We start from the raw sequence: 20,864 nt of genomic DNA on the forward strand, positions 1-20,864 counted from the left end.
GGTCATTGAATTCAACAAGCCAATTATTTTTGAGGTCAAATTTGTTTTATGGATTTTGCAAGTATTGTGCTATGCATGACGTCTTCTTCTTGTTTGTCTCTTTGTCACTTTGCGAAAAAAAATTTCACCAAGCATGTTGGTCTGTAGCATTTGTTACTTGGTGAAATAAATTTTTCGCTATGTATGTTGGTCTGTACATTTGTCTGTTTTTTACTTGGAAAAAACAAAAAATTTTCGCCAGGCATGTCGATCTGTAACATTTGTCTGTCTGTTTTTCTATCCATTTGTCACACAATTTTTGGCCACAGCTTCATGCAATCGTTTTGTGTATGTGGGTGACTGGCCAAGGACAGCAATGCTGCTTCATTTTAGTGAAGATCTGAATCCAGATCCGGATCTGAGAATTTTTGGAGTGATTCTTCACCATTGAGAGATGGGCCAAAAATGATACATAGCACAATATCTCAAAATGGTATGGATGGATTCAGACAAAACTTGGTGGAATGCCATGAGGAAGATTTTATTCACTTTTGGTGAAGATCGAAATCCAGATCTGGACACGATAATTATTTTATTTTTAACTGATTCTTCACGATTGGGAGATGGGGCTAAAAACGAGAATCGCATGATATCTCAAAAAGTTGTGGACAAATTTAGATGAAACTTGGTGGACATGTTGAGTGTGCAACAATGACTAATTGATCGATTTTGGTGACGATTCAAATCCAGATGCAGACACGTTAATTTTTTCAATGCTTCTTCACCATTGAGAGATGGGGTCAAAAACTATATATTTGAAGAGGAGTTTCATATTTTGTCATTGAATTCAACCAACAATTATTTTTGAGTTCAACCTAGGCCAAAAGGTCAACAACTTCGGTGGAATTTCTAAAATCCCCAATTTTCATCCCATTGATTTGAAATTTGAAGAGGATATATATTTCAGGTCACTGAATTCAACCAGCCAATTATTTTTGAGGTGAACATCGATCCATTTTGAGGTAAACAACCACCAATTATTTGTGATATCAAAATAGGCCAAAAGGTCAGCATAGGCCAAAAAGTCGTCATTTCTAAAACTGTCAATTTTCATCCATTTGACTTGAAATTTGAAGAGGATTTGTGTATTTTGTCATTGAATTCTACCACCAATTTTTTTTTAAGGTCAAATTTCTTTTATGGATTTTGCAAGTATCGTGCTATGCATGACATCTTTCTTGGTTGTTTGTGAACAAAATATCTCAAAAAGTTGTAGACAGATTCAAACGAAATTTGTCGGAGAGCTTGGATATGTGACACTGCCAAAATGATTCGATTTTGGTGAGGATCCAGATCCGGATTTGGATCCGAATTTTTTTTCAAGCGATTGTTCACCATCGAGTGATACGGTTTAACCCTATTTTCAAAAGAAATTGCAGGAGACCATGATGCATTCAAAGTGTTAGTTGCTCTGGTTAATGCCAAACCCCTGATGTATCAAAAGGCACCAATGTATTCCTTCATGATCAAGTGCTCATGCAAGCTACTCTTACTTGCATAGCTAATAACAAAAAAATACAGATATGCATTGATGAAAATATCAACAAGAATGGGTGGGCAGAATAGCTCGGCCAAACTGCCGCATCTCTAGAGTGCTTTAAAACGGTTTATACCCAGTTTGGGGAGCTTAATATTCCACTTGTTATGTTTAAGACCTTACAAAAAGCTTTACAGGGCCAATGAGGTGGTCACTAATCAAGCAAAGAATTGTCATATTTGGGACCATCTATTTATTATGTACGCAGAAGGTGTGAGAAGAAGGAAAACACAATAAAATTATGGATACCAATAAAAGGAAATGTGTGTGTGTGTGTGTGTGTGTGTGTGTGTGTGTGTGTGTGTGTGTGTGTGTGTGTGTGTGTGTGTGTGTGTGTGTGTGTGTGTGTGTGTGTGTGTGTGTGTGTGTGTGTGTGTGTGTGTGTGCGTCAATGTATGTGTCCCCTCCATAACTCCAAAACTATAAAACCCAACAGCCTGAAACTTTGCATCCATACTAAAAAAAACTCCAAGAAAGTGCAAGAGTGAAAATTGGGTGTTTGGGTTAATTAAAACACCCTTTTTGAAGAAAATTGACGGCATTATATAATTATATCGTTCATCAGGTGATCCTTGGCCACTTCGCTCTCTGGGTCTTAAGTTGTTTCCAAGGTAACCTCGCTGGGTTCCGAAGCCGCCATGTTTTTTGGCCTGATAAACCATGCCTTGACTTGACTTGGAACAGGCTGCAACAATTTCTTAACGACAAAGTTGTTTTTTCACTTTCCTCACTCATATCGAATGGCTTTTCATCATAGCTACAAATGGTTGTGTACATCGCTTTTGTAAGTACTCTAGTTTTCAAATTAGGAGCTTGGAGCGATTTCAAGCATTATATGATAAGATTTTCCATGATCTACTCTCACGGAATAATTAAAGTATATCATCGAAATATTTCGATTTTTAGGATCGGATATCATCCAGACTAAATAAGTGTCGAAATCTGTTGTGAAATCTCATAATTTAAAGAAATAACGAGTCATAACTATTTACTTTAAGCAAGCAAGGCTATCTTCACTCCTCTATACATACACAAGAAAATGTGAAATTTCCAAAGCATTAAACTTGTCTTTTTCTACTGTTTGGAGAATTATATTGAGTGTACAAGAAATTTAGGAATGTAACAAAATTAACCAGCTTCATTGAGCGTTCATATGATTTAATGCGTTCACTGGCAGACCTCGTGCCCTGTCCCCTAGAGGGACTGCCTATCCATAGCGTCTGCCAGATCTGTGTCTATATTTTCGGAGGTTTTGCGAGGTGCTCTACAGGGAAGCAAAGCAAATCTGGTAAAAATAAAAATATATATTTAAAAAAAAAAAAATCGGACGTTTTCAAAAAAAGTTGGAACGTTTTTTTTTTTTTTAAGTCGGGCTTCTCTGGGAGGTGCACGTTTCGTGTGTGGCAAAGCCACTTGGCGATCACTCTCCAAGCTGCTTGGTTTTTTATTTCATTAAAAGTACCCGTGCTCTCAATAGAACATCGATGAGACAGACGTACGTTTCCACCTGTGTTGGGTCCTGCAGTGCCATGCGGTTGGTGTCTTGGGAGGTGTCGCATCTGGTCAAAATGTGCAATTATATTTTTACAGGGCATCACTTTTTTAACCTTTGGTGCCATCTAATATAATCCACCCCTCACTTTGACATCGATACATAAATAAAAACAATAAGGTCCATCCAACCACGTGTTTGCCGTGATCTGGTTGTGAAGGCATAGAGCATAGACTGACATTTTGTGTTTGGTGCCTTTATATATTTTTGAATAGATTTTTGATAATTTCCTACTTGAATTCCTCCTTCAATGAACTCTGTTTAAAGGTAAATCTTTGTGGTTGTCGTTTTTATGTGTGTTATGCATGTGTACGTATATAAACTGTATAACCTATTATAAACGTATATGATACGTATATCAACATAGCGAACTTACCTATTCTCCTTAACGTTCTACACCCCTTAAACACAATTCAAATATTTACAAAACTATTAGTTCCTCGCTCCTAACTCCTGTGGTGGGTAGAAAATGTCAGAAAGCACACAAAAACCTATTGTAAGAGACAAAACCTGAACCACAAAATTAATTGATGTTTGTACAACCCCCTTTCTAAAGACTGTGGTCCTCAGTGAATGCCATAATACCCAACGTTACCTGCAGAGCCATCCCAATTTACCTAATCCAAATTTCCGCAGGCTCTGTCATTCTGGTACAGGTTAGTGACATGGATCGGGTGAACCTTCCCTCACACACTCACACATAAACCCAATAATCTATCATTCATTCCAACCCCGCAATACCATGGCTTAAATGTTATTACACACAAGTGTTGTCCTAAACTAGGCAGTGAGGAGGTATCATACAACCGAAATGGAGGAACTTCCAGCTGTGGTGCCCGCAGTCCAAAAACAAGTCACCCGACTTACGACTTCTTTGCACCTCCCACCGACTTCTTCTCCAGACGTGTCCAAGCAGTGTTTGTCTCCGGACGGGATTTATGTCTGGACGGGAGTTTAACGGGAGTGCTTATATTGTGTCTGGTAGAAAATTGATTTCAGACATTATTTTGTTTCCATCTTCACTGTTATTCCATGCAGAATCATTTTAATGAAACAGTAAGAATTGTAATTCACGCTCCACCGCACGTCTACCTTCCCTTCCTCTCACGCCACACTGTCTCCTCCTCCCCCCCCCCCACACCTCCCCCCACCTCCTCTCTCCCTATTACCATCAACGATTGCTCCGATATATGTATGTGTGTATATATATATATATATATATATATATATATATATATATATATATATATATATATATATATACATATATATATAAATACATATATATATATAAATATATATATATATATATATATATATATATATATATATATATATATATATATATATAGTTTTTGTGTGTACAAACACACACAGTATATATAGTTTTTGCCCCCATTTCTCAATTTTAGAAATGAGGCCAATGTTGACATTTTGACCTCAACAATAATTGGTGATTGAATTCAGTGATGTGATATGCAAATCCTGTTCAAATTTCAAGTCAATCAGATGAAAATTGACAATTTTAGAAATTGGTCAATGAAGACGGTCTTCCTCCTGTGGGGGGAGGATAGGGGACACATCCATGTCCACTATTAAACATGACAGGGGGTGTAGCAATTTCATGAGAAATGAAGAGGATGGAACGAACATCGTGAACATATGTGGAAAAATTATGTGCCCAGCCAGAAATCGAACCCAGGCCCTCTGGCAAACCGTACCAGTGCTCTGCCATCTGAGCTAAATGGGAGACCCACTTCCTAAAGGCCCGGTCACACCTTGACGTTTTAGCCAACGTATGCCGATTTTTGAATTTTTTTTCTAAAACGCTGGCACACGTTGAATACGTTATGGGTAAGTTTTGATAACATTGAGAGCACGCTGAAAAACACTGCCATACGTCGTTGTACGTTGGCTTTAAACGTTGTACTTTTTGGTTGTTCTCAAATTTTTTCATGCTTGAAATTTCATGACGTATGCCGGCGTATGACTCACACATTCCGCTACGCTGGCCACAAGTTGTATGCACGGTCTGCGATCGCTGACAGACGTCAACACATGCTACTTGTAAGTTAATCATAAGTTGAGACACGCCGAGGTAATGTTTAGCGTACCCAAAACTTATTTCTAACCTATGATTAACGTGTATGCCTGGTGTTGGCTTAATGGTTAGGGTGGTGGGCTTAGGAACCGAGTATCCTGAGTTCAAATCCCACTCGGCTGTTGAATTAATACCAGGTGGGGTTGACTCTGCCTGTCATCCTTCCGAGGTCGGCAAAATGAGTGCCAGCATGCTGGTATCCTGTGTCGGAGTGGCGACCCGTCCAGGATTGTGCCCAATAGCCAAGGAGACTGCTTCGGCAGCACCAACGCTCTGCACAGAGTATGGTCCCAGTGGATGGATGGATGGATTAACGTGTTGTTGGCACGTTACGCGATCGTTGCCACACGTCGACAGACGTTACTTTTAAGTTACTCATAGGCTGAAAGACGTCGGTATAATGGATCGTCCTTGCGTCAGCATTCACGGTCACGGCCAGGACACTTATTTGCAGCATTCTTCAAACTTTTCTTCGGCATGACGAGGATGTTCACACTTCGATGTCTAGCTTGGCTATGATTCCAATTGTCCATCGGCAGCGTCTATTTAAAATAGTCGAGTTTGAGCGTTTTAACACGTTCAGAAGAAACGCTTCAAATTTCCAAACCCCAGCGTCAAAAAACAAAGGCGAGTGACAGCAATTTAAATCGTTCATTGTAAACAATGAAACTAGCTGAGTGGTACCGTTTAAAAATCGTTGAGTGTAAAAAAAATCCAATTGTTGAGCGCAAGCGTCGACTTTCAATAGTGGAGATGCAGCCATTTAAATCGTTGAGTTTATCATTTAAATCGTTAAATCGTTAAACGCAAGGACGATCCATCATAACCCACACCCTCCCCCTCACACTCACCTACTACTGCCAACATGAACAAACTACTACTAATACTAATACTGATACTGTTACTGCTGACATGGACATCGACTCAAAAAGGACTCGAAAACACTGTTGGGTTCCCCTTTTATGAACACCATTTTTATATACCAATTCCCAAAACCGCTGGGAACACGTCTTTATATGACAGTTGTAAGCTAGAAACACGTTCATTTATTTTTTTTTGTCGACCGGAAGACGTCATTGGAATACGTCTACATACGTCGATGTGTGTTGGGACTACGAAAAGAATTGGTTCAAAGCACGTCAAACATAAGTTAGAAATAAGTTTCGCGTAAAAAAGACATTACCGCGACGTGTTTCGACTTATGAGTAGCTTATAAGTAGCGTTTGTGGACGTGTGTAAGCGTCCACATATCGTGTGTAAAACTTATCCCCATCGCATGCGGAATGTGTGTCATACGCCGAGTACGTCGTAAAATTTTGAACATGTTTAAAATTTCTTGACGTACTCTACTTACTACGACGTATGATAGCGTACTTTAGCGTTCGACTCACGTATACCAAACTTACTCATACGTTATTTGACGTGCCCCAACGTTTTAGACACATTTTTCTTAGGTCGGCATACGCTGGCAAGATCGCCAAGGTGTGACCGCGATGTTGACACTTCCATTTCTACGGCAGTTATGATTCGAATCGTTGTGCGTCAGCCTTTTAATAGGCTACGTCACGACATCGTCGGCGATGCGTGCAACGCGCTATGCCTAAGTTAGACTATCGTTGGGCATCGGTTGTGTAGGCCGACAACAGGTTCAGCATTCGTTGGTATAAGTTATCTATAACACAACGAAACGTTCTGTGTTGTTACCAATGCGTTATACATAAGACCAAGTCGCTATGAATACGTCCGAATCTTTAAAAAAAAAACATCAAAAGTTCAACGTAAGCCAGCGTTTTAGATACATTTTAATACGTTGCCATCGCTGGCTAAAACGTCAAGGTGTGACCGGGCCTTAAGCAACACAATTCTTTCACATATACAAGTGCCACTCCTTTTCCCCTACCGCTTCCGGGGCACTCGTGCCAACCATAGAAGCAGCTAGGGCCTGCTCTCGAGAGGGTCTTCCCCTTGTGGGGGGACACATCCATGTCTGCTATTAAAGAAAGTGGCACTTGTATATGTGGAAGAATAGCATGGCGCAGGAAGTGGGTCACCCAGATAGCTCAGATGGCAGAGCACTGGTATGGTTTGCCAGAGGACCTGGGTTTGATTCCTGGTGTAGGCATTAAATTTTTACATACATATTGTTATGATCATTGGGGGTAGATGAAATGATTTAACAGTACGGATAGGATTGTATCATGTCGCATGATCCATGGACGGGTAGAAGCACCTCAATGTATATACAGTAAGTCAGGGAATATGTCAGCTTAAGTGTTATGTGTCACCACACGAGGGGTGGTGTGGTGTTAATTAGCTTCAGGAGTAAAAATAAGTTCCCCCGTGATTACCCTTTGTTTTTTTCTTCAAAGTATGGCCATAAGCTCGAAACCGAGTCCCTGAAACAACAGCAACAGGAGAAGCCCCGCCTTCCCGGGTTTTGGAGACGAGGAGGCCATGTCCCGAGGACAGGATGAGAGAGGATAAGAGAGAAGGATCGTAAAGGCGAGTGTGTGGTGCTTGGCAGAAAGGCGTGGAGGGTGTACTTGGAAAAGGCGAAGTGTGTGTGGTAGCGAGGGTGCACGCCTGGATCAGATTGAGCGGATTGGTGCACGTCTAGAGCTGATCGAGGAGGTGCTGGCAGGGTTTGTGCATTTGGAGTTTGGAAGACTGCAAAAGGGAAAGACACGATTCTGCTTGACCGTCTCATTGGATGGTGGAGGTGCTTTCCTCCCGGTGTCGGCGGGAGACGGTGCCATTTTGTTTGGCAAGTGCACGCGCCAGACGAAGCTTCCCGGCACCAAATTGATAAGGGCCAGGCTGAGTACCAGTGCTTTGGAAGGGGGGTTTTATTTTCGTTGTTTCCCTTTGTCCGTGTTTGTGTCTGTGTGTGCAAGGCCTCGATCGTAGGAGTTGTTTCTTGAATTCATACATTATTGTCCTTATAAGTTTTTGTGTTATATTAAAGAATCCATGTCAATGAGTGTGTCTGCCTCCGTGAAATAAGGACCGCTCGACCGTCCGAGGAGGTTGGTCAGTGTTAACCGCCTGGCTACCACGAATTTAGTTAGTGGGAATCGAACCCCAGCTCCCCTACAACTGCTGACAGGAGCGGGATTCAAACCCGGCCAACTGCATGACAATATTTGTGATGTTGGTTCTATCCTTTACATTTATAATGAAATTACTCCACCCCCTGTGGTGTTTAATCACGGATATGGATGTGTCCCCCCCCCCACAGGGGGGAGACCCCCTTGAGAGCAGGCCCTTGCTGCTCCTATGGTTGGCAGCGAGTGCCCCGGAAGCAGTGGGGGAAAGAGTGGCACTTGCATACGTGGAAGAATTGTGGTGCTCAACTGGTGGGTCACCCAGATAGTTCAGATGGCAGAGCACTGGTATGGTTTGCCAGAGGACCTGGGTTCAATTCCCAGGCTGGGCATGTAATTCTTCCACATGTATTTATGATGTTCATTCTATGTTGAAATTTTGACCAATGTTGACCTCGTAAAACTTTATTGTGGGACCGTCAAAGGGACGGTGCCTCCAATCGGCAAAGTTTCAGAATGATCAGCTGAGTGGTTTGGGCTATCAGCGAGTGAACAGACAAACAAACAAACTAACGAAACAGATCAACATATTTGGCGAAAACATTTTTTGCAGTCATCGACTGGAGTGATGTAACCAAGTTTGAATGTAAAATGTTTATCATGTTGCACCCATGTCTTGCCTCATGTATATTTCTGCTCTGCCCATGTGTTGCATCATCTCCACTGGCAGGGGGCAAGGGTGGTTCTTCCCTGTCTGGCAGAACGGTAATTATATGTGGAGAAAGCTTGGTTTTTACTGTCGCACTTGGAGTGTTTTAAACCTCAAAGTGATGGTAAGCTGTCTGGAGCATTCTTTATTCAAAGAATCAGGACACTTCAGCCGTTCCAGGATAACTGATACATGTGAAATCAGTTTCTGCGACCTTGACCTTGGACCTCAAAAATAATAGGCTTTAAGCTTTTGATTGGTGAACCAACATGCAAATTCTGGTGAAATTTAAAGTCACACCAATGAAAATTTACAATTTTGTGACCTTGACATTGGACCCTTTGGCCTAATTATTAATTAGTCTTCTCCATATTCTCATCATCAAAATTTATGAAAAATTTGATGACAAAAGTTCAATTGGTAAAAATGGTATGCCCTGGACACACACACACACCCATCTCCTACACAGACACAGACTCATATTAAATAATAATCATCAAAATTCTGCCCAGTGACCAGTAACCCTGATAAGCAATAAGCTATCTATAATTCCAGCAATGTGTGTGTGTGTGTGTGTGTGTGTGTGTGTGTGTGTGTGTGTGTGTGTGTGTGTGTGTGTGTGTCTGCGACCGCCGATTCTCGACAACCCCTAGTCCGATCTAATCGAAACTTGCCAGGCATATTGCTGGGGACCTGAGGATGTGCCTTTTCAAGGTTTGATATTAATCGGACAAGCGGTTCCCAAGTTACGGCCATTTATTTATCAAGCAATGACAGGACACAGTGCTATGACGTCACTATAATAAATGAAAAATTTGTTGTTTTTTTGTACGTATGGGCCCGCACGTATGGGCACGCACCTATGGGCCCACACTAGTTATATAAATAAAAATAACAATAAAATAATAATTATCTAAATTATGTCCAATGACCCTGATAAGCAAATCATTAATTGGACCTCCTCATTAGTTTCAGTTCTGAACCATTACATTCTGTGTAGTGGGTTTTGATGCTTCACTGGTCTTGTGGTATGAACTCCAGTGCTTTGTGGAAAGCTACACAAAAGGCTGTCTATGATTAAATGAGTCGTCATCAATGGCTCTAATCATCGATACCAACAAATTAGAGTGAAAACTTCTCAATAGCATTTAGCCCTATCGGAATTTAAACCCTCACAAGCTCACCTCTTCACGACAATGGCTCAAAACCAGGAAAGGTCCCAACAAGATAAGCAGTCAACTCTGTTTCTACTCCATCGGAGAAGAGACAGTCAGCCTAACAAACCTCACTGAAAGACAGCATGCTCCACAATGCAACACCCCTCCTGTTGGTGCAACTCCAGGCGGAGGTTTTATTCAAATTTCCCTGCAGCGGGCTTGTAATTCAGGCCCGGGTGCCAACGCCGAGTAATTTTGTCACAACTGCAATTTAAATGAGCAACAAGTTTTCACCGAATGAATGAAAGAACATCTCAGCTAAGTTATGTAATTAATTGAATAAAATGATGCACAAGTACATGCAAAATATTATCTTCACAAAATGGACTGCTGAAGGCCACACCAGTCAAATGAGCCCTCTCCACGATTCGGACAAAACGAGCAAGTTTTGCGCTCTGTGATTGTGACAAAACATTGGATCACTGTTCGTCTTACCAAATGCTGTGTAATGTGCCATGTCAAAGGGTTGGAGTGCAATGGATAAATACATCTGTGGTGGAGATATTTTTGGCCTTGGCCTATTTCTTGAAGCCTGTGTTGAGCAAATGTATTATTATCTGGGTGCTGGATGAGATATTTGATCATAAAGCACAAATGTAGCTCGCTGAATTGTAAGCAAGAACAGTTTCAGAAGTTAACAAGGTTGACCAACCTTGAGGCTATTTGTTATGTCGTCCATCAAGCAAATACATACATCTGACTGGTACAACATTAATAATTTATCCTGATGGTTGCATCCATGTACTCGGGCTATGCCGCCGAAAATAGATCGGAGCAGGAATTTTAGAATTTCGTCAGGGGTGTGACACGCAATGGCCTTCTCTTTTCTTAAAATGTGGTGCATTTTCATATTAAGAATGAGCAACATGTCGGTCAACTGGGTCTTCAAGTCCTCTTATCTGGAACAACACCGGTTGCTGGCTATCCGGTTTGCCAATTGGACAGCAACTGCAATCACACCAGTCACAATTCGCCCGATCCTATGCAAATTTCTCGTTCCTCTCAGTCGTTTTACCTTTCCACAATCATTCCATTCTTTGTCTAAAAGTCTGTACAAAAATGCCACGTGGTCTAGTCGGCAGGCAAAGCTTGCCATCTGTACTTGGCACTTTAAAACTATGGAACAAATCTTTCGTATATGTTTTTTTTTTCTACGGGACGGTAATCAATACTCAAGGAATGCTGATGATATCAAACTGACATTAGTAGATAATGTACGACTTTAAACACCATATACGGGATTCAAGTTTAGGATCACAGCTTGAAGAGGGAATGGTTCCAATGGGATCAACAAACAGCAAAAACTTTTCGAAAACAGCACTGTTATTATTCTGTATTAACCACAGCTAGTTTGAGATCAAGGACAAGGCTGTACCATGCATCAACAAGATGGCAGGCTTTGGCCTCTCAAAGGACACAGAGAACATCGACCCACATTCTTTGGGCTGGATTTGGAGTGCTTCATGGCAAATATGTGATCTTGGGCTGTATTCACCAAGGTTCATGGTAAACAGCTTGTTCTGGGGCTAGATTCAGTACGCTTCATGGTAAACATTATGGACCTGCACGGAGGACATGAGCCTGGTAGCAGAGAGGAATAATCATTCTATTGATTTTTACTCTCATCCCAGGCTGCAGCTATTAGGAAAAAACAGCATATGGGTTCTAGGTGGCCTACAGACACGGACGTACTATCCACAGCTCTTTACAGCATTGACAAAATCCGAGAGAGATTTGCCGGCCTATATCTGTGGTCACCGCAGAGTTTGATCCCGTCAAAATAATCTCCGTGGCACGCATTCGCTAAAAGAAGGTAGGCCAGAGAAGGAATCGGAAACCAGCTCGAGATCACGGCCTCGAGATAGTTTCCTACTCCTCTCCCGGCCTACCCTCTTTCACTATGAAGTGCTTTGAGCAATAAATAAATAAATAAATAAATACTGTACCCCTCTCCACATCACTGGCAGAAAAGCTTCAGTGAAAGCTTCGCCATTTTGCACACGGCTCGATCTTCAACACAAACCAAAAGATACGTGCCCAAAAAATATTTCCTTTCATCTGACTGCAACTTATTTCCTTATGTCTTGGTAAGTACATCCTCTCAATGAGCAATCATTGGTGAAGAAATAAATTCCTTGCGAAATGTATAAAGTTACAAAAAGCAAACACTTTTCAATACCAGTAAATTTCCGCATGCTTTGGCATTGTGTTTCCTTGCAGGAAAACAGCTCGATCATGTAAGCCAACATGGGTGATCATAAGGAACTTCAACGACTTTCGCCTGCAACCCATTTAATCTCCTTTTTACCATCGATCCAAGTCTTAAGAAACTGATTCTGCATATAATTTCATGCAGGACAAATAAATGATGAGATATGAAAAGACAACGAACAAATAAATGAGGTATATATATATATATATATATATATATATATATATATATATATATATATATATATATATATATATATATATATATATATATATATATATATATATATATATATATATATGATTTGAACCCTGGGATCCCAGGATCGTCACGAGCTAAGTTCTCGAAATAGGATCACAAAACAAGCATACGCAACACATGTTGCAAGTAATCATTCCGAAATGTTGTTCAACAATGTAATCATATAGAAATCTGCAACTATGATTACCCTGCATGTTTCTACTCACTGTACTGTGTCATTAGATTGGACACGGCACAGAGAGCAGAGCGAGGACAAAAGGACGGTGCAAGAGAATCTCATAAAGCGTTTGAGAAGTGAAGTGCCAAGATTGTGACAATCAAGCCAGCACATGAATTCTTCCTCCTGGAGGAGCTGCTCGCATGACAAAGGGCAAAAAAAAAGAATCGAGCCCAGCTCACTTTGATGGCATCTTTGTAGATAGTCGGAGGAATCTTGCACACCAGGTTGCCATTCGCGAATAAAGCAGAACCGACTACTATCAGAGAAGGGACCCGAGACCACTGGAATGTTTTCCGCCGCACCGTGACCTCTTAAGAGTGTGTACATAACATAAAAGCCACGTTTCCAGCGTAACTCGAGACCGTTGTCGACTCCTGCATGCCCAGCAGGTTGTGTAACCAAGATACTGCAGGCTTGCTAACAAACATGGCCGTGTTGCTGTTAAGGAGGAAGTTGCTTTTACAAAGGCAGTTCTGTTTAGGTGTTTCATGCACTGATGTTCAACAGAGGTCAAGATCTCCTTGTAGAACATTGAAACTCAAGGTCGAGGGTTCAAAAGAATCGTGTTTCTCTGAAACTCTAACGGCGGCTACGTGCTCGCTGCCGAGATTGAAAAACGAGCACTTTTATTGAACAAGTGTCCATTTGACTACGAGTTCCCTGCTGGTGAAAGGAAAACGAAACGTAAGCCGACTTCACCAAGCCGAGTCCAAGCAATTGCAAGGATAAATGTCACAACATAAAGTTCCACACACTGTGATGGGGACTTCTTGCCGAACACCGGCAAAGCACACACCATTCCATGAACGCAGCTGGCAGCAGCCCTGAATGGAAACACATCGACCTGTCCAATTAAAATGACTCTTCATGTTCTAATTGATACTCTTGGAGCCTGGTTTGCACGAATCCAAGCAATCTCCTTGGTGAACGTAAACATTGGCCGCGGAATCGCAGTTTAACAAATTACAAAATGATATTATAGAAGGTTTGACGCCTGTGCTATGATTATTGTCTGAAAGCACTTTTAATGTACAGTATTGTAAAATCCACAACTATAGTATCAGTGTCTGTACCTATAGTCCATTAAGAGTCTACAGCTAACTATTGGCTCTTGCATTGGCATTGGTCCTTCTCCCTCGAGAAGCGAATGTTCCAACTCGAGCTGAAAGTCCCTTTGGTGCACAGTCGTCATTTTGCCGTCTGGGTAACGCCGGTCTTCATTGTAACGCCTGCAAACCATGGTGACCCTGTCAAAGTCACAGGTGACAGGTTAGGGGAGGAGTTTGGCTGGAGTGCCAATACGCAATGACCTAAGGTAAAAAGATACCGTGGGATATCTCACATCCACCAACAAATGCTGGTAGGCGGGTCGCCTGCTTAACAACTCTCCGAAGAAGAATGGCACGCTCATTGCTGCAACGCCCTTCCTGTGATGCACCAAGGTGACGGTTTATAGTCGGGTCAGGATCTAAGCCAGGCGAGTCAAAGGCATGTATGCAAGCCAACATATAACCTATCCTGCCTACTCTCATAACATAAAATATAAATAAGTGCCAGCACTAGAGGGATGATCATAAGATCAGAGGACTGACATTAAAAAAAACAAAGTCCATGAAACACATTAAATGCTGCATTTTACTTTTCTCCCACATCGACGACAACTTTGATTCACATGGAGTTTTGATAGAATTTGATCCCTTGGTGACAGTTCAAAAGTAACAATCGCTCTTTCTTTTATTGTTACAGTGATCGGAGGCTCATGTAGTTCATGGAGGACAAGCACATGATGAAACATCGTTGTACTTTTAAAGTAATTGCAAGTATTTTAAGGGACAGCTGAGATCCCAGAATCACGAGTTATGTGCTCAGATGAAAAGGATCAACATGCCAACCGGATCAGCCCTTCTGTTAGAGAGGAAGCAAGTACATTAGAGCGAGTTAACATTCTATAAAAGTGATGAAAAAGTGGATATCGGGTCAGTGTAATTCATTTTGACATTGGTATACAGAGGCACATGGCTGAGGATGGCAGGGTCTGGGTTTGAATGTGAATCCAGCTACAAACTGCCGACCCGGTGTTTCACAGGCAGGGCAATTCATCAATGTGTGTGCTGTACCTCGGATGGACGTTAAACAGGACGTCTTGTCAGCTGGCATTATTTAGTGGACATCAACGATCCCACGGTGTCCTTCGTGTAGAGTAGGCGAACTATCGCAGGCACCCTGAAAAAAAATTACAATTTCCTGCTCTCTCAGTAGAGTATCCTGCATCCCAATGGCTTCCTGTCCAGGATTGTAACCGCGAACCAAGGAAACTGCTTCAGCACATCTGACTCTCTGTGTTGAGCACGGTGCACAATAAGTCATGTACAGAGGAACATGGCTGGCAGGATCACATAGAGGTATGCACAATTGCCTGTAAGCTGTTTTGCCTGGGTTGGAATCTTGACTCAGCTATAAACCGTCACCCTGGTGTTCCGCATGTAGGGCGAAGGAGGCATCAATGTTTGCACCGACCATCAGAAATTGGGAAAGCCGGACGATCTGTCTGCCAGCACCGGTCGTTAGTGGATGTTGAAGATCCAACAGCATGTTATCGCGAGTACCCTGAATAAATTAGTAATTCCTGCCTTGACTGTCTGCTGGGAAGGCAACGGCAAACCACCAGGCATAACCCTTGCCAAGAGACTGTAGCGGACGTGCCGACGCTCTGTCAAGGTTATGCTGCGCTGATGATCACAGGCAGGAGTTAGCCTGGTGTTGGCTTTGCGGTTCGGGTGGAGGCTTGGGATCCTAGGGATCTGAGTTCGAGCCCCGTTGGCAGCCGAACTAACACCAGGAGGGGTTGACTCAGCCCGTCATCCTTCTGATGTCAGTGAAATGAGCACCGGTACACTGGTGATAGGGGCACTGCATCAGCGGCATAGCTGTGCCCCTAACCAATGATGTAACCAACAGCCAAAATGGCAGCACCCGAAGAGACAAGCAGGAGTCAATACCTAGTGAAGATGTGGTCATAAACTGAAATGGAGGTCAGATGAACAAATAACTTGTTAAAACATAGAAAAACACATCGACTTAGCAAGTTACCTTGAAAATAAGACATTACCAAGGGGGGGGGGGGGAATAATCCATAAGATATCGATAATAATATATCTTGACATTTTGGCTTTATTGAGAATCTCTTATACAATGAGTGGAGCGGTGTGGTGCGGTGCGGTGCGTGCTTATGAAGCGTGCAGGGTGAAATGACAGCAGTGTGACCGGCGGCACCCATCGTGGCCTCGATATTATTACACAACGGCGGAACAAGCGCCAATCCCGCCGTGATGCCTTAATTGCCATTTGGGAATAAAAGGCGCCAGATTTAACTCGACACCGCGTGGGTCAACCAGTAAGAGGTCTTTAAAATGGTGAAACGGGGGGCAAGTTTAACTTTGCCGCAGCTTTCCGACCCATTGCCATATCCGCGCTGGACGGGACAGTGTTGCGAGGCGCGAGATTTAAAGGGGTCACGCGGGGAGACCCGCTGGTCGTGATACATACATACAACACCAAGCATGCCCTCACCCTCCTCTCCTCTCCTCTCCGAGGCTACCCCATTCCTCCCACGACCCCCGACCGAATGCCTGGACAGCACACCCCAGTCCCCACCGTACCTCCTCTTCCTGCACGCTGCTCACCAAGCCGCCACCGCCGCTCTCCATCACTGCGATGTCGCTGCTCAAGCCCCTGGGGCCTACAAAGCCGGGGAGCCAAAGGACGTCCGCTCTTCGAAGCGCGACGAACGGAGCTGCCTCGGTTGGAACAGCGAGAGGAAAGCAAGAGGACAACCCTCTGTCCCGTAAGCCTTTTCCAGCTGGTTCTGATCGACGCAGACGCTGTCTGCCGAGCAAACTGTTCGATTGGCTCGTGTGAAGGTTGATTAGATCGGCGTCAGTCTCCCGAGCAGGTTGTCGAGCCGCAACGCTGCCGATTTCGCAGGCAGACACATTCGAACGCACAAGAGAGAGAGAGAGAGAGCGAGTCACCCCGTTCGCACCTCGTCCCGCGGGCTGGAATAAAAAAACAAACCCCGCCTTCTTCCGATGCGTTAGCCAATCACAACGATCATTCCTCCGCCCACAAACGATTTCCACCAATCACAAGTGCAATCCGTGTGTCCGAGGCGGGCCCTCTCCTCCCCCGGCAGGCCAGCAGCCAGGTGAGTTAGAGCAGCATGTTTGGTGCACTTGCGTCGCCGATGTCGGAATAACTGAAGCCATATCCCAGGGTTTCCCGCGCTTTCCTCTCAGGGTGTGTTTTGTGAAACAAAAGCAGCACTTTTTATATATATCTATATATATCTCGTCTAATATATATATATATATATATATATATATATATATATATATATATATATATATATATATATATATATATATATATATATGTCGTCTGGACTGAATAATTCTCAGGATAAACAAAATAATTGTAAAATCTCAATGGAACAAGTTTAAAACCGAATATTTCAATGGGTTCGTTGCGCTCGGGTGTGTAAATGTCCACGATTTCACACCGTCTCCGATATACCTGTGGTAGATTAAGGCCGCGTTGTAAACTACCCAACCTGCGGTGTTAAAAATGGCGGCTAAAGGTCAAAAGAGCGAATGTTCACACCAGGTGTTATTAATTATAAACCGGCCCGTCGTGAGTTAAAGGCGAGCGCTCACCCCAATCGGGTGAATGTTCACACACCAATTGGAGTATATGAGAAATGTTAAGAATCAGCGAGTGCTCGCACACGTCGGGATATTTTGTGAAGAATTGAGCATTCGCACACCTCGGGACATTGGTTAAGAGTGGAGCGTTCGCACACCTCGGGACGTTGGTGAAGAATGGAGCGTTCGCACACCTCGGGACATTTGTTAAGAGTGGAGCGTTCGCACACCTCGGGACGTTGGTGAAGAATGGAGCGTTCGCACACCTCGGGACATTGGTTAAGAGTGGAGCGTTCGCACACCTCGGGACGTTGGTGAAGAATGGAGCATTCGCACACCCCGGTACATTGGATAAGAATGGAGCATTTCCACACCTCGGGATGTTGGTTAGGAATGGAGCGCTCACACACCTGGGGACGTTGGTGAAGAATGGAGCGCTCGCACACCCCAGGACGTTGGTGAAGAATGGAGCGTTTGCACACCTCGGGACGTTGGTTAAGAATGGAGCACTCGCACTCCCCAAGAGGTTGGTGAAGAATGGAGTGTTCGCATACCTAGGAATGTTGGTGAAGAATGGAGCATTCGCACACCTCGCGACGCTGGTGAAGAATGGAGCATTCACACACCTCGGGACGTTGGTAAAGAATGGAGCATTTGCACACCTGGGGACGTTTTGTGAAGAATGGAGCATTCCCACACCTCGGGACATTGATGAAGAATTGAACATTCCCACACCTCGGGGCATTGGTGAAGGAGTGAGCATTCCCACACCTCGAGATATTGGTGAAGAATTGAGCATTCACACACCTTTGGACATTGGTGAAGAATTGAGCATTCACACACCTCGAGACATTGGTGAAGAATTGAGCATTCACACACCTCGGGACATTGGTGAAGAATTGAGCATTCCCACACCTCGGGACATTGGTGAAGAATTGAGCATTCACACACCTCGGGACATTGGTGAAGGAGTGAGCATTCCCACACCTCGAGACATTGGTGAAGAATTGAGCATTCACACACCTTTGGACATTGGTGAAGAATTGAGCATTCACACACCTCGAGACATTGGTGAAGAATTGAGCATTCACACACCTCGGGACATTGGTGAAGGAGTGAGCATTCCCACACCTCGAGACATTGGTGAAGAATTGAGCATTCACACACCTTTGGACATTGGTGAAGAATTGAGCATTCACACACCTCGGGACATTGGTGAAGAATTGAGCATTCCCACACCTCGAGACATTGGTGAAGAATTGAGCATTCGCACACCTCGGGACATTGGTGAAGAATTGAGCATTCACACACCTCGGGACATTGGTGAAGAATTGAGCATTCGCACACCTCGGGACATTGGTGAAGAATTGAGCATTTGCACACCTAGGGATGTTGATGAAGAATCGAGTGCTCACACACCTAGGAACATTGGTGAAGAATTTAGTGCTTGCACACCTCGGGACGTTGGTGAAAAATCGAGTGCTCGCACACCTAGGGATGTTGTTGAAGTATCGAGTGCTCGCACACCTCGGGACGTTGGCGAACAATCCAAAGCTCGCACACCTTGAGGATTCGAACACTTGTTTTTCGGGGAAGTGAAACATGACGTGTTTGGAGAGAACCGAGTTCGGGTTTCGAACGTTTATTATTATTATTATCGCCCTTTGACGCATAAACATTGAAACGAGCCGAGCGCAGCGGGTCTCGATCGCCTCGTAAAGGGTTTATTTATTACATCTATCTTCTCCTCAAGCTTGTCGGCCCGAAATAGCTGTCGCTCGATCGTGCAGCGCGGGAGGCGACCAGAGGCCCTCATGCTGACCGGTGAATGTCCTGGGGTCCCACCAAGGGGGGCGAGGGAGAGTAACGACTAGCGCACCCCCAATGCTGACCGGTGAATGTCCTGGGGTCCCACCAAGGGGGGCGAGGGAGAGTAACGACTAGCGCACCCCCAATGCTGACCGGTGAATGTCCTGGGGTCCCACCAAGGGGGGCGAGGGAGAGTAACGACTAGCGCACCCCCAATGCTGACCGGTGAATGTCCTGGGGTCCCACCAAGGGGGGCGAGGGAGAGTAACGACTAGCGCACCCCCAATGCTGACCGGTGAATGTCCTGGGGTCCCACCAAGGGGGGCGAGGGAGAGTAACGACTAGCGCACCCCCAATGCTGACCGGTGAATGTCCTGGGGTCCCACCAAGGGGGGCGAGGGAGAGTAACGACTAGCGCACCCCCAATGCTGACCGGTGAATGTCCTGGGGTCCCACCAAGGGGGGCGGGGGGTAACGACTAGCGCCCCCCAATTCTGACCGGTGAATGTCCTGGGGTCCCACCAAGGGGGGTGGGGGGGAGTAACGACTAGCGCACCCCCAATGCTGACCGGTGAATGTCCTGGGGTCCCATCAAGGGGGGCGAGGGAGAGTAACGACTAGCGCACCCCCAATGCTGACCGGTGAATGTCCTGGGGTCCCATCAAGGGGGGCAGGGGGGTAACGACTAGCGCCCCCCAATTCTGACCGGTGAATGTCCTGGGGTCCCCCCAAGGGGGGCGGGGGAGAGTAACGACTAGCGCACCCCCCCCTCGGGAAGTGATTGTCACGTACTCTGGATGATCAGCAGGTGAATTTCATGGTATTCATTCATGGTGATCAGGTAAATGTCTGTCCCACGTGTGCACTTTAATAAAAAGCACCTCGTTGCAAACGCACGTACCAACTATACGGTATTATTATTATTATTATTATTATTATTATTATTATTACATATGCGACGTTGTAAGCACAATGGTGGGAAAATCATATAATTTTCACAATCTTACCGAGATGCCCCCTCCTCTCGAAATGTTCGCCCAACGAACAATGTTGGTGAAAGTACCCCCGACGACCTCAAAGTACGGTTGATCATAAAGTCTGTAGCCTCACTTTCAAAACGTCAGAAGACGGACGAAGAGGTTAAACTACAATTTAAATAAATATGTATAAAGGTGTACAGAACAACGATTGTGCTAATTTGGATTATTTGTCCAACAACATATTTACTGATCACCCACAGAATTGATGGACACCGTTTCAGAGATGGCAAGACGACGTCGATGGAATTTTAACGAACAATTCGATATTCACATCAAACCCTAATTCAACGACGTGCGATGACGGTGATTTTAACGTCATAAAATCAAAGATGGGCATCGTCGTTATACGGTAAGCAACATTGTCTACAACTGGCTCGAAACTGGAGCATCTTTGTTTTGAAAAATAAAAAAGGTTTTCAGCGA

At 44.0% G+C, this 20,864-nt stretch overlaps 1 protein-coding gene across 3 annotated transcripts in view; it reads right to left on the reverse strand.

The window, feature by feature from the left end:
- The window catches only part of LOC147015516 (RNA-binding protein with multiple splicing 2-like), a 232,663-nt gene extending 215,711 nt beyond the window's left edge, over positions 1-16,952 (reverse strand). Inside the window, exon 1 of one of the 3 annotated variants that reach the window (XM_085850295.1) lies at positions 16,552-16,952. In XM_085850295.1, coding sequence (XP_085706421.1) covers positions 16,552-16,599 — 48 coding nt within the window. In that variant the 5' untranslated portion in view covers positions 16,600-16,952. Of the gene's footprint in view, positions 1-15,009; positions 15,778-16,551 lie in introns of those variants that run through there. The other 2 variants (XM_085850296.1, XM_085850298.1) reach the window with 2 other exon arrangements.
- Between the last annotated feature and the right edge of the window lie 3,912 nt (positions 16,953-20,864).

This window comes from Eptatretus burgeri, chromosome 12 (assembly GCF_056783735.1).
Source record: "Eptatretus burgeri isolate ZD-2024b chromosome 12, Ebu_testis_v1, whole genome shotgun sequence".
Taxonomy (NCBI): Eukaryota; Metazoa; Chordata; class Myxini; order Myxiniformes; family Myxinidae; genus Eptatretus; species Eptatretus burgeri.